The following is an 18,462-nucleotide window of genomic DNA, read 5'->3' as shown; positions in this document are numbered from 1 at the left end:
TGGGTAATAGGTAAAAGTGAAAATCCGCATTATTTCAAAAATTTAAGGAAGAATCAACTTCCTGTGTAATGGAAAGCGAATAATAAAGTGTGGATGACAAGTGCTATATTCGAGGAATTTTTGAACAAATTGAACAAAAGAATGGAACAAGAAAATAGGAATATTCTACTTTTCCTAGATAATGCAACTTGTCACCCAAAAGTTCAACTTTCAAATGTTCGTTTAGTCTTTCTACCTCCATGTACAACATCGGTTCTACAACCACTACATTATGGATTATACAGTGTATAAAACTGAAATACAGGAAACTTATGGTTCAGCATATTATTGCAAACATAAACGATTGTAAGAGAGCATTTGAAATGACCATGAAAATTGACATGTTAGATCCAATTGCATTTTTAAGTCATTCAATCAAATGCGTAAAAGATGAATGCATAATAAAGTGCTTTCGAAACTGTAGATTTATTATTGATAATAGCAGAGATTGTGAATAAGTTGTTTGTTATGACGATTCTAGTGAAATCCAGACTCTGATTGAGAAGATTGATGCAGATGATTCTGTACACGCGGAAAGTTTTGTGAACGTTGACAAGTATGTTTTAACAGAAACTGATGAAACTGTTTTAAAATCTATTATAGAATCGCAAGATGGTAACAGTGTGAGAGATTCAAATAGAAAAGATAGTGAGGAAATAGAAATTCCTACGTCATCGCAAGTGTTAAGTTATATTAACACTATCAAATTGTATGCAAAAATGAAGGGGTAAAATGAACTTAATGAAAAGGCCGCAGAACTGGCGTTCTCTTTTAACCCGCATGAGAAAACCCATTAAAAAACGAAAAAGTTGAAATTGGATACTTTCTTCAAATAAATTTAATTAAGATTGTGTGTACTTATGTATATTTTGAACGTCTATTTTTGTTATTATTCTAATAAATATAGCATAAACAGAATAATAACTTTATTCATAAACGTCTTACTTTCCTTGAGTCAAGCAAGTATAAATTTCCACTCAAAAATTATATATATTTAAGGAAATGCATGTTCACTGTCTAAGCCGGAAACCCTGTTTAAGCCAGAAATTTCACTCGGTCCCGTACGATTCCGTCTTAGACAGGTCTCATTGTATAAGCAACTTACATAGCTACACAATTGAACTTGCTTAGAAAACACATAAAACTATTGTCTGCTTTAAACACTATCACTGATTCCTTGTCCTTTGAAAAACATAGCGCAAATATTTTATAAATAAGTATAATCTCTAAAAGCATCTATATAAATATACAACCCCCTAACAACGTCTACATAAATATATAGTTCCATAACAAAGTCTATATAAATATATACCCTATTCTTTCCAACAATCTCTAGTGACTAATAAAAATCCAAGAAATTGTTCCGACAACATGATTTTACACTGGCATATAAGCCTGATAAGTTACAATGACAAAGAAGACTGGCCTCGCTTTGATCCCCCATCTCAGCTGGGGCTCTATGCTATGGTATGATATATATGCATGTGTTAATCTGGCAAGACCAGAAGTGTCACACAGAAACTGCCATTTGGAGCATCTTCAGAGCTTGAAGGGGTAGACGCCCCTCTCAAATGACATCACTCCTGAAAGCAACAAAAGGGCATAGAATAATTAAGGAGGTTAACAGTACTTTCTAAAAATGACTTGTATATACTAATACAGAGGCATCTTGCTACAAGTGCAAGGTGGGGTTCCAAAGGCAAAAGTTTTAGCACCTGTAATTTTACTTAGGACAAATTCCCGACCATTTGACCATTGCAATGCTGCAATGGTAGAATTATAACGGATATGGAATTTCAAAACTTCTTCGTAAAGTAAAACTGCTGTACAATATAAAATGAGATGAAAAACATTTCAAAGACAGAACCCTTAAATGTCCTCCATGAAAGCAGAAAGCTTTGCACAGTAGAATACTTACCAGAACAATGAGTTACAAAACCACACTAAGACTAATCAGGAGTGAAGTCATCTATGGAGTAAAAGTTATGTTTAAAAAGTATTCTAAAGTCTTGAATTACAAAAACCGCTGCGATCAAACTGGCCACATCTTTATATGACATTGATGATGTAATAAACGCAAATTTGAATTCATACATTGAAATCAACTGTTGAATATGGATATAGCAACTAAATAACGACAATGTCATTCAACCGGTCAACACTTTTCCAAATACAACCATCAAAGCTCTTTTGTATCTTTTTCTCACTGCAACATACACATTTTTCAGTTGGAGTCAATCTCTCGCTCCCTCTATCATTTTTCTGTTTAGTTTTCATACAGAGCGCAGTACCAAGTTATAAACGGAACTCTAATAGAACCTGAAATTGTGGTTTTGGTTTTGTATTTAAGTACAAAGCTACACAGAAGGTTGTGTGTGCTCTGCCCACCACAGATATCGAAACCCGATTTCCAGCAGTATAAATCCGCAGAGATTCCGCTGTACCACTGGCGGACTCCTGAAATTCTATTTTCTTATATTTACATAAGAGTTTATTTCGTATACAGTGTTCGGATTTTCCCCATAATCAATTTATTTCCCGCATACATACAAATATAAAGTATCTTACTGTATTTATTTTGTTTCTGTAATCACTCTGTAAAATATTTTGATTACACTATCGTTTTGTCTGTAGTATGCGATGTTAATCCAACACGGGGCGTTGCAAAGTAAGCCATCATGACCACGTCACTGTAGTGTAAGCTCTTTACGAAGCAGTTAGTAAAAGCTTGTACATTACTAAACCTCTGACCTCCGGCACCTGGTGGACGGGAGAGAGCATGCGTGTATATCCTGTTTTTTGTTTGTCGTTGTTATGTGTGCGCGTGTGTGTAGAAAGTAGTGAAACTGGCTAAAATTTCGTGCCTTGTTGTGCGCGGAAGATTTTTTTTTTTTTATCAACGTTAGGAAACATCATGCACAATGAGGCTTTAGTAGATTACATAGCGGAATATCGCCACTCGTGTGTTTTTAATGTGTTGCTAGAAGACTGACTTTTGTTTTCGAAAGTTCCAGAAATAATCGTGAAAACCTCACCTAATGTTGGTACCAGCTTTCCAACTCCGGATAGTTCCACGATTACTTCAACCTAGCTTCGTATTTCTTCCGTGTAACTGCGGTAATTAAACATTCCGTGAATTGTAGTGACCCAAGATTTGTATGAGATCTTCTCCAACCTGTTTCGTCACACATCGTGAAACGTTAAAGCAGTGTATATGTGGATCTTATTTCAATCGTGCGTGCATCTTTCAAAATTGCTTGTTAATGTGGATGTGTCATGAGTTATCAGTGGATCGTGGATCATTTCTCCCTTATTTTACACAGTGCATTTTAACAACTAATGCTTGAAATAATACATCGGACAAGAACACTTACGTGATATTCCACATTGTTGTGTGTTATTTACTGAGACTTACAAGGTAAAATGCATGTTTTTTTTTAACTTTTAAATGATGTCTATATCAAATAACTAAATGCGATTATTTTCGCAATTATAACTGGAACCTAAAGAGGAAACTAAACCAATTTTACATAAGAAGCAGTAGTTTTTCTGGTGTATTTATAACCGTAGAAATATGGTAAAAACTTGTTTTAACTTACGACTCACGTGTGAACCATGTAAGGTATATTTACAACAAATTACTCCGAAGTATTAACAGAGATGTGCAGAAGAAGCTATTAGAAACTTCTTTAGTCGCGTGTTCTTCGATTTGATTTATTTTTAGAACTTTCCTCTTCGCAGCACGTATTCGAAACGTGCATATTTAATTGTAATTGGTTTCGGTTGAACCATGAACAAAAGCGAAATTTCAACAGATAACAACATCTTACGGAAATACGTACTTCCCATCCATCGTGAATGTTTAAAATATAATTAATCATAGTACGAAAACACACTTATTCAAACTTATAGTGGTACTTTTCAATGTGTAAAATATGGCGTGTGTGAAATAACATGTGGATAAAATTATTTACATTGGTCTTTCGTGAAAGTGCAAACTAATTAGCTCACCCTAAATAAACATCTGGTTAAGTTGAATAAATTCATCCTACTGCTTCTGATTATATTGTGTTTGTTGCTTAACCTATCGCCGCGTCTTCTTTCGACTCAGAAATCATATCAACAGCACGTGCTCATCGATCCCCTAAACCTTAAAGATTATATTTGTGTTTTGATTAAGAAACACTTTTGATCTAATAGCGAAATAAACTTTACTTAGATCTTCCTTTGTCTGAAAAGTAAGTTTATCCGATCTATAAAGATTTGTAATGAAACGTTTTGTGTTCAAAAATTCAGTATAACAAGGAAGGTACGTTTTTTTTGTGTGTGTTTTTTCGAGCTTTGGGCGTTTCCATGCAATGTAAACAAACATACTACATCTACAGTGATAGCAGAGTGGATAGAGCTTACGTGTTAATCTACTGAAAACGATGCCAAAACTGTTTCCTCTTCTCAGTAAGATACGTCAAATGAAAACAGCTTTAGAGAGAATAAGTTTGTTTTACAACTAAACTAATGCGACTGTTGACGCAGTCCATCAGCTTCCATGTTGTGTCATAAGACTTGAACATGATGTCTCGATTTTTCTGTCCTTCCCATGGAAATATCGTCCATTTTCGTCTCTGTAGCAAGCGGGAAGCTTTGAGAACAAAACCTTTGACTTTGGAAGACCTGGCGCTCCAAGTAAGTAGAAGTGCTCGATATTATTTTCAGCGTATTCGAATTACCAAAGTAAAAGTCAGTAATAGCTGTTCACTTGATCGAATGACATAAATATCATAATAGCTACTGTTTAGAATTAGAAACAGAACTAGTCGGTGTGTTTTGTTTTTAACTTCTGATACCCACATTTATTGTCACGTCAAACCTTTTCTTTCTTGCTCTTTCAGTGTGTCCAGAAACACCAGCAAAATTTTGACTTATTTAATCAAACTCCGGCGATTTCATTAGTCAGTAGTTATCTAAAAGACCACTCTAGTTCGTTACCTGGCCTTGTAGTACGATGACCTAAAAGATAATTTACTTACAATAATTGGTATATTTCAACATCCATCGATCATATACAGATGTTAAATGTATCTCTCTCTGTTGGTGCCATGTCTATCTAGAGAGTTGGTGAGCATGGTCTTCCAATAGCTCCTGTATCTAGAGAGTTGGTGAGCATGGTCTTCCAATAGCTCCTGTATCTAGAGAGTTGGTGAGCGTGGTCTTCCAATAGCTCCTGTATCTAGCGAGTTGGTGAGCGTGGTCTTCCAATAGCTCCTGTATCTAGAGAGTTGGTGAGCGTGGTCTTGCAATAGCTCCTGTATCTAGAGAGTTGGTGAGCGTGGTCTTCCAATAGCTCCTGTCTTCTGTTGTTCTTATCATTTCTATAGTAGTAATTCCTAGTTCCTTAGCAATTACTGATAGCAACATTTGCCTGTGTCTCTCTTTACTTTTCTTTTCTGGGATTATTCATCTCATAAATGTAAAAAAATATACAATAGCAAAGTACTAAATTTAACATTATAACAAATATATTAAAACTTTATAATATTTTCAATTATTTCATTTACTATATCATGACCTATCAATTCTTCGCTCACGTTACTCAATATTAGTAGCATAATTTTGATTAACCAAAGCTGAATGTTAGCCTCAAAGGCTTATCACAGATGAGCTTTTGTTCAGCTTTATGTTTATCTTCCAGTAAACAAATTCTTTAAGAACAGATTTATTTTCTCCTTAGATTAAACAAAATATCAAACTATTGTTTATACATGCTGTGTCTTACACAACAATACAAGTATTAGTCTTTGTGAATTGGATGTACATTTCAAAGTAACTCACTTATTACTTTACTAGTTAACCCATATTAAAAACATCTAAACATACACTCCCTTAAGTGATGGTGCTTATTGTTTGAAAACGATATTTTTAATATGTAAAGAAACATGGATTTCATAAGAGCGTCAGAGCTTTCTTCTGACATACGTGAGCTATGGTCACTACTTCATTTGAAACATATGATGCATTTATATTTGCGGGATTGAATATGTTACAGTGTACATAACGCAGCATTTCTATGGTGCCATCTGGTTTTACAATCACAATTTAGATACATACTGTTATGCTATTTTGCCATGTCTCATAAAAACAATGGTCTTCTCTTGACAGCGTTCATATGTACCATTGTGGTACTAATGCTTCTCTAGGTGTTTTACAAATGCAGAAAGCCAGACGGACGACATTTTTTTTAATCTGAAGTAAAAGATGTGTTATACGTGTCACTAACTTGTTTCTACATTTAAATATCAGGGTTAACATAATGTTAGAGTTATTTATTCCGAGTTTATAAATATTTGTATTGAAAATAACATTAGACATTAGGACATTTTGCAATTCATATGAACTTAAAAAAAATACAGAGAATGTACAGTTGACTTCTTTGTGCTTAAGCAGAAAACTATACATTGGGTCATCTGTGCTCTGCCTACCACTGGTAACAAAACACGATTTTTTAGTGTTATAAGCCCTTACATCAACCGTTCAACCATCAGGGCTAGGGTAGTACAAAGAGATGTACATAAATTACGTATTAACACATAAATAATGATTGAAATAGCAGAAAGGAGAATACGAAATAATTTTCAAAAGGGTCGGAATTATGCCATGAAGTATAGCTAATTACATTTCATTTATTATTTGTTATATATCTTAATTTAAATAATTTAATATTACTAAAACTCGAATCTTTTTTAATATCTTTTTTCAAACATGCTTTACTTGTTGCTTTTTTTTAATAGTACAAATCTGTATACTAAGGACTATTTGTAGGATACCAAATTCCTGATATTAATATTGTATGTCTACTCTAAAAATTCTTTGTATACTAATACTTGAACTATTTTTTTTAATTATTGTGGGGAGTATAAAATTATTCAACAGCTATTTGTGATTAGCTTGACAAATATAAAATGCTACAACAGTGGTTCGTAATTGGCGTTACGAGTATAAAATACTTCAAAAGTGATTGTTTGTAAGTATATATGCATATACCTATATGTGGAGTGAGGTTTAAAATTAATTAATCAGAGAAAATAACCATAAAACTGAATTAATATTATAGAGTAGCAAGATCACAATCACACACTTATATTATTATTCAATAGTAGACAAAATGGCTACTTGCATAGCATAGGAAGTATTAAAGATATCATTTAAATATGCATTTCACCTGCTGGACTGTACCAGTCTGTTCATCTACTGCTATGTAACTGTACCAGTCTGTTCATCTACTGCTATGTAACTGTATTACTATGTTCATCCAAATGTGTATATTTATATACCGGTCTGTTAATTCAGATTTGCGTAATTGTTCACTCTGTGAATCCAAATGTGTGTATCTATTTGCTGGTCTAGTTAATTAGATATCTGTATACACACTGGCTAGTCGTTTTATCCATGTATTCACTACCAGGTTCTTAACCTACCCTTCAATGTTTCTTCTACATTTTTTCGTTGATAAATAATTAGATATTCAATCATGCTACTAGCTACATAGTAATGAGTAACAAAGTAATATTCATGATATAAGAAAATCTGAATACGACAAAAACAAGTATGAAGAGAGAAATCGCTGTTTTTCTCCATTCATATATTAATGTAAGTCTCGTAATTCTCTGACGTACCTAGACATTTCCTATAACTGAAATGACCTGATATAAAATATTGATGATATACTCTTGTTTACATTTGCTAATGTTGAAGAAAGACATAGCATATATGAATCTTGGTTTCAGGGATAACATATGTGGTTTTCTTCTGATTTCAAACCATCCAACAGAGCACTGCAACCAGAACAGACTCGTATATTATTATAGTCTCAGTCCTTTCTGGGAAAAAAAAATATTTGTATCCTGATATTTTTAAACAATGTAGAGCCACAGGCCAACAATTTAAGGGGAGCATTCACTGTTCTCAATGAAAGCAGAAAGTTCGCATGGTATAGAGTCTGAGATAGCAATGGATTCCAAAACCACACTTATACTCTTCCAGAGTATAACGGACGTTCATCCGCAAAATAAAGGCTGTGATTACGAAAGAGAGCTCTTGAACCCATGATTACATTGAAGCTGGACATATTCTTGGTACTGTTACAAGAAAATAATTTAAACTCGACGAAAGCCCTCAAAAGTCCACGAGATCTTAGCCGTTCCTCATGAGCATTCACTGTTTTCAGGAGAAATATGATAAAAGAAATTGGAATCATATAAATCCATTTCGGACTCAGATGCAGCTGGAAGAACTTATGTGTCTGTGGTCTTATTGCATATGATATGAAAAGTCGGTGTCCACATTTGATATCGAACGTTTTCCAGGATGCGTAGTCTAAAACTGACCTTCATTCCTTCGCACAAACACGTTTAAATAGAATTTGTTGTCCAGGCAGTGGTGTGTAATCATGGCCATCAAGTTGAAGATGGCTAACATTGGGTGAAGCAGTTCCTGAGGCAGCACGAGATCTGCGGCATTCTTTTTGTGATGCGCGATTAGCCCTTATTTCTAATATTTAAAATCATAGCAAGTGATTTATTTTCCAATTATCTGAAATATCAAAGTTAAATAACAGCTCCGTCGCAAAAGCTTCCTGCAGAATCATTTTCATTCACATACACTTCCTCCTTTGTTCCACCTGTCATTGTGTTTCGTAGAAGTGTTTGCAAATGCAATCCATCACAGAATAACTCGTACTGTAACTGCAGTTTATTTCGTGATATGCATGTTTAATACCGGTCTAGTCACTTGGCCTTTTTGTGTTTCCAACTCCCGGCATGTGATGTTGCCAAGTAATTAGGTGACGTCATCTATGTAAGTGCCATAATATTGCACTCAATTGTTAAACTGTTATTATGCTATTTCTGAAGCATTTAACAGTATGAGATTGTGTTATTATTGTATAAAGTCTGGAGATGATTTTATTACGAGATATTTAACGAACGTTTTTGCTCTTCTTATGATGATTCTTACCCACACCCCACTTCGTGCAGCAGGTGATAAGCTTGCGTGTATTAAAGTTTACAGACAATCGTGTATAGATTGCCTATAGCCTTTAGTAATGTTCAGATTTCCTCATAAAGAACTTTTTTTTTTTTTTTTACACTAGTTAGTTACAAAGATATTCTAAGTGCATTAGAAATCATTACAATGAAGACCTTTATTATGTAAAACTAACTAAACCGGCATAATTAAGATAAAAATAGATACCTTTCTGAAAGATTAAGATGGCCTTTGACCTTGAAACACTAAATTTAAAACTTTAATCAGTCGTATACAAACCGTTATAGCCCCCCAGTGGCTCAGCTGTATGTCTGTGGACTTACAACGCTAAAAACCGGGTTTCGATACCCGGGGTGGGCAGAGTACAGATAGTCCATTGTGTAGCTTAATTCAAACAACAACAATTCAAAATAAATATGCACCGTATTGTTCTTCTGTTTTTCAAGCACCCCCGCTAGTACAGCGGTATGTCTCCGGATTTACAACTCTAAAATCAGGCGTTCGATTCCCCTCGGTGGGCTGAGCAGATAGCCCGATGTGGCTTTGCTATAAGAAAAACACACACACTCAAACCGTTATAGCATAATATTTATCCTCCAACAATAGATAAGAGTCGGGCGTGGTCTAATGGTTAGTGAATCCTAGAATTATTCGCAACCGCAAAAGTGTGATACGCATTTTTGGTTAGCCCAAAGAGTTAGTGGTGACTCCTGTTGACTATCTACCTTTTTTATACTCTATAAATTCAAAATAATGGATTATTTCCACAGATGACCCTTTTTGTAGCCTTGCGCGAAAACGGTAAAGGAAGAACAAAGTACAATCATTTTATCAGTACTCATTGTAATACAATAACAATGCCCTCAGTAAGATATAATGGGCTTTCAGTCATCTGTTTAGTTCTTATTGTAAAACTATACCAATTTTATTGTTGACACAGGTATGATTCTTCCAGTGAGGAATAAATGCTGAATACGTTTTTTCTTATAATACTATAGTAGTGTTGTTATTCAGACGTAATATAGTCATTGTGTCAGTATTTATTGCAAAACAATATTATTGTAATTGTTAACACCAGTAGAGTCGTTGTTACAGTATTTTTTGTAACACAACAACATTGTAATTGCTGTAAAAGAATATTATTGCAATTGTTAACACCGGTATAGTCGTTGTTACAGTATTTATTGTAACACAACAACATTGTAATTGTTAACATCCAAGGTATAATTATTGTTTCTGCATTCATTAAACGTTATTCAATTGTTGAAACGCAAGATACAATCATCATTTCAATATTTACTTTAACATCAATGTGATAGTTAGCATACTGAGTGCAATAACTGATTCAGTACGTATCGTAACATCAATGTGATTATTAATACGTTCGATATAATCATTGTTTCAGTAGTTATTGTAACAATGAGTTGATTGTTAACTTGTTGAGTAGTTTTGTTTCAATGTTTTTGTAACACAACAGTATTGTGGTAATTAACACACAACGTACAAGGATTATTTCAGTATCAAATGTAACTCAACTTTAGTGTAACAAATGCGCCAGTACAGTCACTGTTTCGGTTTGTTGTTTGTTTGTTTTTTAAATTCGCGCAAAGCTACTCGAGGGCTATCTGCGCTAGCCGTCCCTAATTTATCAGTGTAAGACTAGAGGGAAGACAGCTAGTCATCATCACCCACCGCCAACTCTTGGGCTACTCTTTTAACAAAGAATAGGGGATTGACTGTCACATTATAATGCCCCCACGGCTGAAAGGACGAGCATGTTTGATGCGACGGGGATGCGAATCCGCGACCCTCAGATTACGAGTCGCACGTCTTAACCCACCTAGCTATGCCGGGCCGTCACTGTTTCGGTAACATGATTGTTAAGTACACATTTGGTGTAAAAAAAAAAAAAATGTCTATAATATATAAGTTGCTTCAAACGAGTAGCAACATTTGTTTTCGAATAAATCTAGGCAAGATTCCCCGCCACAAAAATATTTAGTTCAAACTTACCTGAATCTTTCATTACATGTACCTCTCTCTCTCTCACACACACACACACACATGTTTTCGCGTAAAAGCTTCGAGTAATTTTTATTCTGAAAGTGACTTATGATATTTTATGAAAGTTGCACTGATCTTTGTAACTTCAGTGAATGACGTCACCGCCCATCTTAGCGTGCGTAAACACCTAAGCCAAGTTTCGATGAAAATGAAGCTATTGTCCACATGTGTTACATAACAACCGTAAGTAACTGGTCGCCTGTACGTTATATAATCTATCATTTCGTAGCGATTTCTTATATACTTAACCTGTAGTCAAAATTGGAAAAATTTGATTCAGAAATGTTTGATTTAATTTTAAAGGTGTCAAATATCGAACACTTCACTTAAATCTTTGACACAGAGTATGTCATTCGTTATGAGTGTGTGTGTTTATAGCAAAGCCACATCGAGCTACCTGCTGAGTCCACCTAGGGGAATCGAACCCCTGATTTTTATCGCTGTAAATCCTTAAACTTACCACTGTATTAGCGGGAGACTATTTGTCATGTGAAGCTAAGACTAACAAACTGGCATAATTCGGAGAAGTATAAAAATTTTGTATAAGATTAACGTGACACTTGACTTTCACAAAAGTTTAACTTAATATGTACACTTTGCTATACTCGTCATAGAATTAAATATAGTTAAAGTTTTGGATTAAGGAAAAGGACTTTTAAAAAATATGACCTATTTTCAAAAGTACGTATGTAATACCAACACCATTTAATCACTGACACACTTCTATCTATTTTCATTCGCGGTGTCTGTTTGAAACCTGTTCCGTAATCTTAAATAATAACCACAAGTATAAGTAAATAGAAAAAGTCCAAATATACTTTCCAACATCCATATTCAAGGAGAATCAATTACGATTAACTCATTTGAAATATGTATATATTTGTATATTTTTATTTCTATTAATTATAGACAGCGACACCCAAATACACATTTGTGTATGTGTATATATCCTTAGATTTTTTTTTCTTACAAGTTATTACATTCCAATTAGAATATTATTATACACACCAACTCATCAACCACATTATATCATTGTCACTTGGCCCACCGGTCACATACACGTGCCTTGCATAACACTATAATTCCTGGTTTTCATGAAGACGAAGGTAGGAAAAAGGATACGTTAAACGTCACGTGTATTTGTTTAGAAAGTAGGTCACCCATACAAATACCGCAAGAAGAGAAGACAGATTTGTATTTACCTTTGTATTTTCTACATATAGTTATATAGATAGATATACAAATACGTGACTGTGTGAATACGATGCTAATTTAACTTCCTGCAGTGTTTTACACTTTTTTACAAGACGGTCATCCTCATCCAGTTCGCGCATTTAACAGCGGAATATGGCAATATTTTGAAACGTCCTTCAACACTCGAAAGGAACCCGATTGAGTCGCCACCTGTCGAGAGGTCCTTCTGTGAACTATATAATGCATCCTTTACATGCCGCGTTATTGGTAATTACCTCATCAAAATCAGCGATGCAAAATATACGTAAGTTCTGGAATGCGTGTGACCCTATTAGATTACTGGGATAAATACGCATGCATACTGAAATAAGAAGACCGTCATTAATTGCTTCCTTCCCATAATTCTTTGCAGTAATTTAAAGCCTTTGTCCTTTTAAAACTGGTACTTTTGCTGTGCATGAGGAGTTTTGTACATGTTTGTGAATAAGTTTCATTCATACCAGTCCTTTATAGAAGCAACTCGGCGAGAATCCACATCTCAGTGGTTTCTGGTGGAAACAGAAGCATTCTTCGAGTAACTAATGTGACATGTTGCTTTTTAAGTGTATGTTTTATGTGTTTCATAGTTTACATCGCTTACCAGCTATAGGGCTTAAGACTGTATACTGATTAGATGTGTTATAGTCATACCATTACGACGAGGTTTGTTTCTTCTAACGTTATCTCTTGTTTATGATTGTACAAGCAGTTATTTCTCCACAAAGTTAACCTGTTTGGAACAATAATAATTGGTACGAATATATCTTTCTTCAATCTGTTTAACAGTGTGGTTATTACAATAGTACCAATTGCATGTCGCCGATTTAACTATAACTTAACAATAAGATGGATAAAGCTCGGTTATTGAACAACAAGTGCGCATTCGATCTTATGGACTTACTGGTTAGTCAAAAAAATGGAGCTTTTTAAATAATTTATTACGTTAATACCACTGTGACAACTTATATACTCAGTATTATTTAGATTTTTTTCTGTAGACAAAATTAAAAAGGCTTTCGAGATTTTAGTTCAGTTATTTTGGTTGAATAAATCTACATTAAGAACAGAATTCTGAGTCACTGTGAAATAAGATGGCGGATATCTATCGCTATCAGCACCATTTCTACTACACTGGATCCGGTCGATCTCTTCCACATAACTGTCATTGCCGCAAGAAACGCCATCATTCTCCGCCTACCACTCACCCTTCTCGGCCTTGTCCCCTCCATCCCTGTCGGAGGAGTCATAGCTGTGAGTGGATCACTGACAGGAATAGGAGTTATAGCCTTAAACAACATGTAAGTTACGTACTCTTTCGTAAACGTCAAGATTAGGCCTAAAACTCACTGTGTATAAGATCATCAAGCGTCTGGTTTAAATTCACAAAAAAATTTAAGTTATTTCAAAGATGTTTAAATTGTTTTAAAATATTCTTGTAGATAAATAGCTGAAGAAATGAAATGTGAACTCGAACCTCATTATAGTAAACCTGTAGATGATGCTGATTGGACAGAAAAATTGCCCATTCAAATCATAGTTTTTGTTTGTAATTTGATATTTGCTTCATTGAAAATTTCTATTAAATATTCGGCTTATTTTTACAATATTATAAACTTTAAATAAAATGAATTAGCATATTGTGCAATGCTTTAGCAAAGTCGATAATGAATGATACGATAAATGAGTATGACAGCGAATGATAAAAGCGCCATTAAAGGGTTAATGTTGCATTTTAAAATTAATTCTTCTCGCTTTGATAGGTCAAACAAAATGTAAATAGGCAACGAAGATTTATATACTTTAAAATATACTTCTGGAAATATTTTACCAAAAGTTTTGTTGTTGTTTTTCTTGACGGGGGGTAGCATATTTCAAACTGTAACCCGTTGAAAGTGTTATTGGTCTCAAATATCGTATTTATGTTTTATTCGGATTTGCAAAACTAGTAGTCCTTTAAGTGACTCTTTCATACTCGTGTTTCCCCACAACATGTGCAATTGTGCACTGTAGTTTATGTAACATGAATCTTTATACCGTTTAAAATTTCACCCATATTCTAGTGGTTAGCATGTCGGAACTGTGGATCCGAGTGTTCGTGGTTCTCATCCTGTTGCTGGTAAGCTGCATTCTGCTCTTTAGGCCTGTGGGTAAGCTATAAGTTTGATGATTAAACCCCACTGTTAGGTCAGACAATAACAGCCTAAGCAGTGGCTGTGGGAAACCAAACCAAAACTAAAGACCATTAAACGATATTTTTTTAACGAAAATTTTAAAACAAGTAAATAATAATAAATATTCAACCTCGGATAGTGAATAGATGACAACAGATCTGATTCATAAACGATAAGGTTACATTTCAGACAAACTTGCAGAATTCATCTCGAATTAAGGATAGAATAAAAAAAATGTTTTAACATGCAAAAAAAAATTCGAGAAATTATTGTAATCTACAATCACATTAACTTGTTGAAGTCTTTATAATAAACCGTAAACGATGATATGTTTCGTGAACCCATAGTTGGTCTACGGATTTACAACGCTAAAAATCAGCGGTTCGATTTCCCTCGGTGAGCTCAGCAGATAGCTCAATGTGGGTTTAAAATAAGAAAACGCATACACTTGTTTAGTTAGGAGCAACATATCTCTTTGTACGTTTCTTTTTTATCTGTAGATACCAATTATTTCTCTTGTTTGTTTGTTTGTTTTAATTTCGCGCAAAGCTACTTATGGGCTATCTGAGCTAGCCGTCCCCAATTTAGAGGTGTAAGACTAGAGGGAAGGCATCTAGTCATCACCACCAACCACCAACTCTTGGGCTACTCTTTTACCAACGAATAGTGGGACTGATCGTAACATTATAACGCCCCCACGGCTGAAAGGGTAAGCATGTTTGGTGCGACGGGGATTCGAACCATCGACTTGCAGATTACGATTCGAACGTCTTAACCCACCTGGCTATGCCACTTCTTTCTTTTACTTAAGTATTTATACAAATATCATATGGCAGATTGACATTCCCTGCAAACAGTTTTCATGTTGAATCACCTTACTTGTGTAGTAAAATACTAGGAACAACAACTGTTGCTTACGTAGTGTTTTGTCCCTACTAAACCCTGTTTTCTGTAGTGTTTTGTCCCTACTAAACCCTGTTTTCTGTAGTGTTTTGTCCCTACTAAACCCTATTTTCTGTAGTGTTTTGTTCCTACTAAACCCTATTTTCCGTAGTGTTTTGTCCCTACTAAACCCTATTTTCTGTAGTGTATTGTTCCTACTAAACCCTATTTTCCGTAGTGTTTCGTTTCTACTAAATCCTATTTTTTGTAGTGTATTGTTCCTACTAAACCCTATTTTCCGTAGTGTTTTGTCCCTACTAAACCCTATTTTCTGTAGTGTTTTGTCCCTACTAAACCTTATTTTATGTAATATTTTGTCCCTACTAAACCCTATTTTCCGTAGTGTTTTGTCCCTACTAAACCCTATTTTCTGTTGTGTATTGTTCCTACTAAACCCTATTTTCTGTAGTGTTTTGTCCCTACTAAACCCTATTTTCTGTAGTGTTTTGTCCATACTAAACCCTATTTTCTGTAGTGTATTGTCCCTACTAAACCCTATTTTCTGTAGTGTTTTGTCCCTACTAAATCCTATTTTCTGTAGTGTTTTGTCCATACTAAACCCTATTTTCTGTAGTGTATTGTCCCTACTAAACCCTATTTTACGTAGTGTCTTAATCTAATACTTCTTTTTTTTCACTATGTTTTTGTTCAAGCTAAACTCTCATTTTAGCAGTATCTTGGTCATCCTTTTTATCCCATTTCCTTATTAATAATTCCTAATTTCCACAGTGTCTTTACTTTCATCAAGTCGTCATTCTTGGTCTTTCTTTTCTCTTTAATTTTATCAAATCCTCTTTTTTGCGACACTTATCAAATTGTATTTCCTGTAGTGTCTTTACTAATACTAAATGTTTTGGTGTTATTTTATTTATATTCTTTTCTCATACTAAGCCATCATAATGGTTAAATATGTCTTTACTCAAACTTATTTGGGAAGAGCGTAGTCCAATAGTTAGCATATCAGACTATAAATCGGTTTGTCAAGTATCAAGGGCATTTCGTTACTGCCAGAAATTGCACTTCGCATCCTGGGAGCGTTGAAAGGCGACAGTCAGATCCGACTATTCAGCCAGACAAGATTAGCCTAGGAGTTGGCGGTGGGTGGTATTAATTTGTAGCTTACTCTCTTGTCAATCGGTTCAAAGTTAGGGACGAATAGTGGAGATAGCCCTTGGATATCCATGTTTGAATAACCTGAAACAAGGTAAACTATATATTCTGCAGCCTTTTTACTCTTACTGAAACGTAAGCGTGCTCGTGTATGCCACTATTGACTTTAACACGTGCTTACTGAGAGCTTATGACACTTTATAAGAACGTTGTTACTTGTCGTATACTGCCTTTGGAACTGTTGATTTCCACGTTGCCTGTTCTGCTGACAGACACATTTACATTGTTACTATATTAAGATTGTATTTCAACTAATTCTAATAGATGAGTTTTAAACTGTTTTCTTAAACATTTTATTTTATTATCTTATATAAATATATGGCCGAGTTAGAGGACATAAAATGCTGCATATATCATGGTGAGATACAAAAATAAAAAGATGTTATAATTGTAAAATGAACAAAATCTTCTAAATATGACAGTTTGAGTTATTTAAAGAGCGATAGTTGAGCGGCAAGATTATGAATGACGAGTAATCTAACTGGTTGATGTGAAAAAACAAACAAACCTGTTTATAGATGTCCAAATCCATACACAACGATAATAACATCAAACCTGTTTATAGATGTCCAAATCCATACACAACGATAATAACATCAAACCTGTTTATAGATGTCCAAATCCATACACAACGATAATAACATCAAACCTGTTTATAAATGTCCAAATCCATACACAACGATAATAACATCAAACCTGTTTATAGATGTCCAAATCCATACACAACGATAATAACATCAAACCTGTTTATAGATGTCCAAATCCATACACAACGATAATAAGATCAAACCTGTTTATAAATGTCCAAATCCATACACAACGATAATAAGATCAAACCTGTTTATAGATGTCCAAATCCATACACAACGATAATAAGATCAAACCTGTTTATAGATGTCCAAATCCATACACAACGATAATAAGATAGGGCCACCTATTGTCTCTCCATACACAACGTTTTAGCATGAACCAAGCCATGCCAACAAGCATAACGGAACCAACACCTCTAACCAGAAACCTAAGTTTATACCAGTAACAAGACTTGAAGATGACCAGGTCATCAGAGCTGCAGAGTTTCACCCAAATGGCTTGTTTTACGCGACAGGGGCTAATTCGAAGGCACTACAAATATGCGCTTTTCCAAAGATACATGACCTCAGGTTTGTTTTTGGTAACGCTCATATAAGATTTAAAAAAAAACGCTTACGTAGAACCCGTTCATTTTCACATAAAAAATATTTCACTGATTTTTTTGTATTATTATAATGAATTAAATTTTGTTTTAAAAGCATGTATAAATAAGAATTAAGAAAAACCGTTTTGATACTCCTCAATATCCAACAATAACACAGAAATGTGACATTTTTACAGCGACATCTACTAAAAATAAGTTGTTAAATCTGAGCGATATCCAAACATATTCACTTTTATAATTATATTTAATTTTAAATTGTGATATCATTAGTAAATAAGTTCTTATCTTAAATACTAAATTTTTAGAATTAAATTATATAAATTATTTTCAAAAATATGCTTTTAAAACACTAGTTTAATATTAAAATTTGTCACGCAGAGAAAACTACGAGACTCGCGAACCAGCGGTCTTGATGAAGAGGCTGAAACACCATAGAGGCTCCATCTATTGCGTGGCTTGGAATGGAACTGGAGACCTGCTAGCAACAGGTTCCAATGATAAGACTATCAAACTGATGAGGTTTAATCAGGAAATATGCAACGTTGAAGGTGAGCAAATGAACTGGATGTTTATCTGTTGTAAGTTCAAAATCATCTATCAAATTTGAAT

General features: G+C 34.4%; 1 protein-coding gene across 3 annotated transcripts in view; it reads left to right on the top strand.

Moving 5' to 3' along the window:
* Positions 1-18,462, top strand: part of LOC143244953 (WD repeat-containing protein 47-like) — a 49,050-nt gene that overhangs the window by 14,273 nt on the left and 16,315 nt on the right. Inside the window, exons 1-3 of one of the 3 annotated variants that reach the window (XM_076490559.1) lie at positions 4,463-4,722; positions 17,622-17,818; positions 18,232-18,401. In XM_076490559.1, the coding sequence (XP_076346674.1) occupies positions 4,609-4,722; positions 17,622-17,818; positions 18,232-18,401 (481 nt within the window). In that variant the 5' untranslated portion in view covers positions 4,463-4,608. Of the gene's footprint in view, positions 1-4,462; positions 4,723-12,774; positions 13,674-17,621; positions 17,819-18,231; positions 18,402-18,462 lie in introns of those variants that run through there. The other 2 variants (XM_076490557.1, XM_076490558.1) reach the window with 2 other exon arrangements.

Source organism: Tachypleus tridentatus, chromosome 2 (assembly GCF_004210375.1).
Source record: "Tachypleus tridentatus isolate NWPU-2018 chromosome 2, ASM421037v1, whole genome shotgun sequence".
NCBI classification, from domain to species: domain Eukaryota; kingdom Metazoa; phylum Arthropoda; class Merostomata; order Xiphosura; family Limulidae; genus Tachypleus; species Tachypleus tridentatus.
This window is presented reverse-complemented; position numbering and strand designations above follow the sequence as displayed.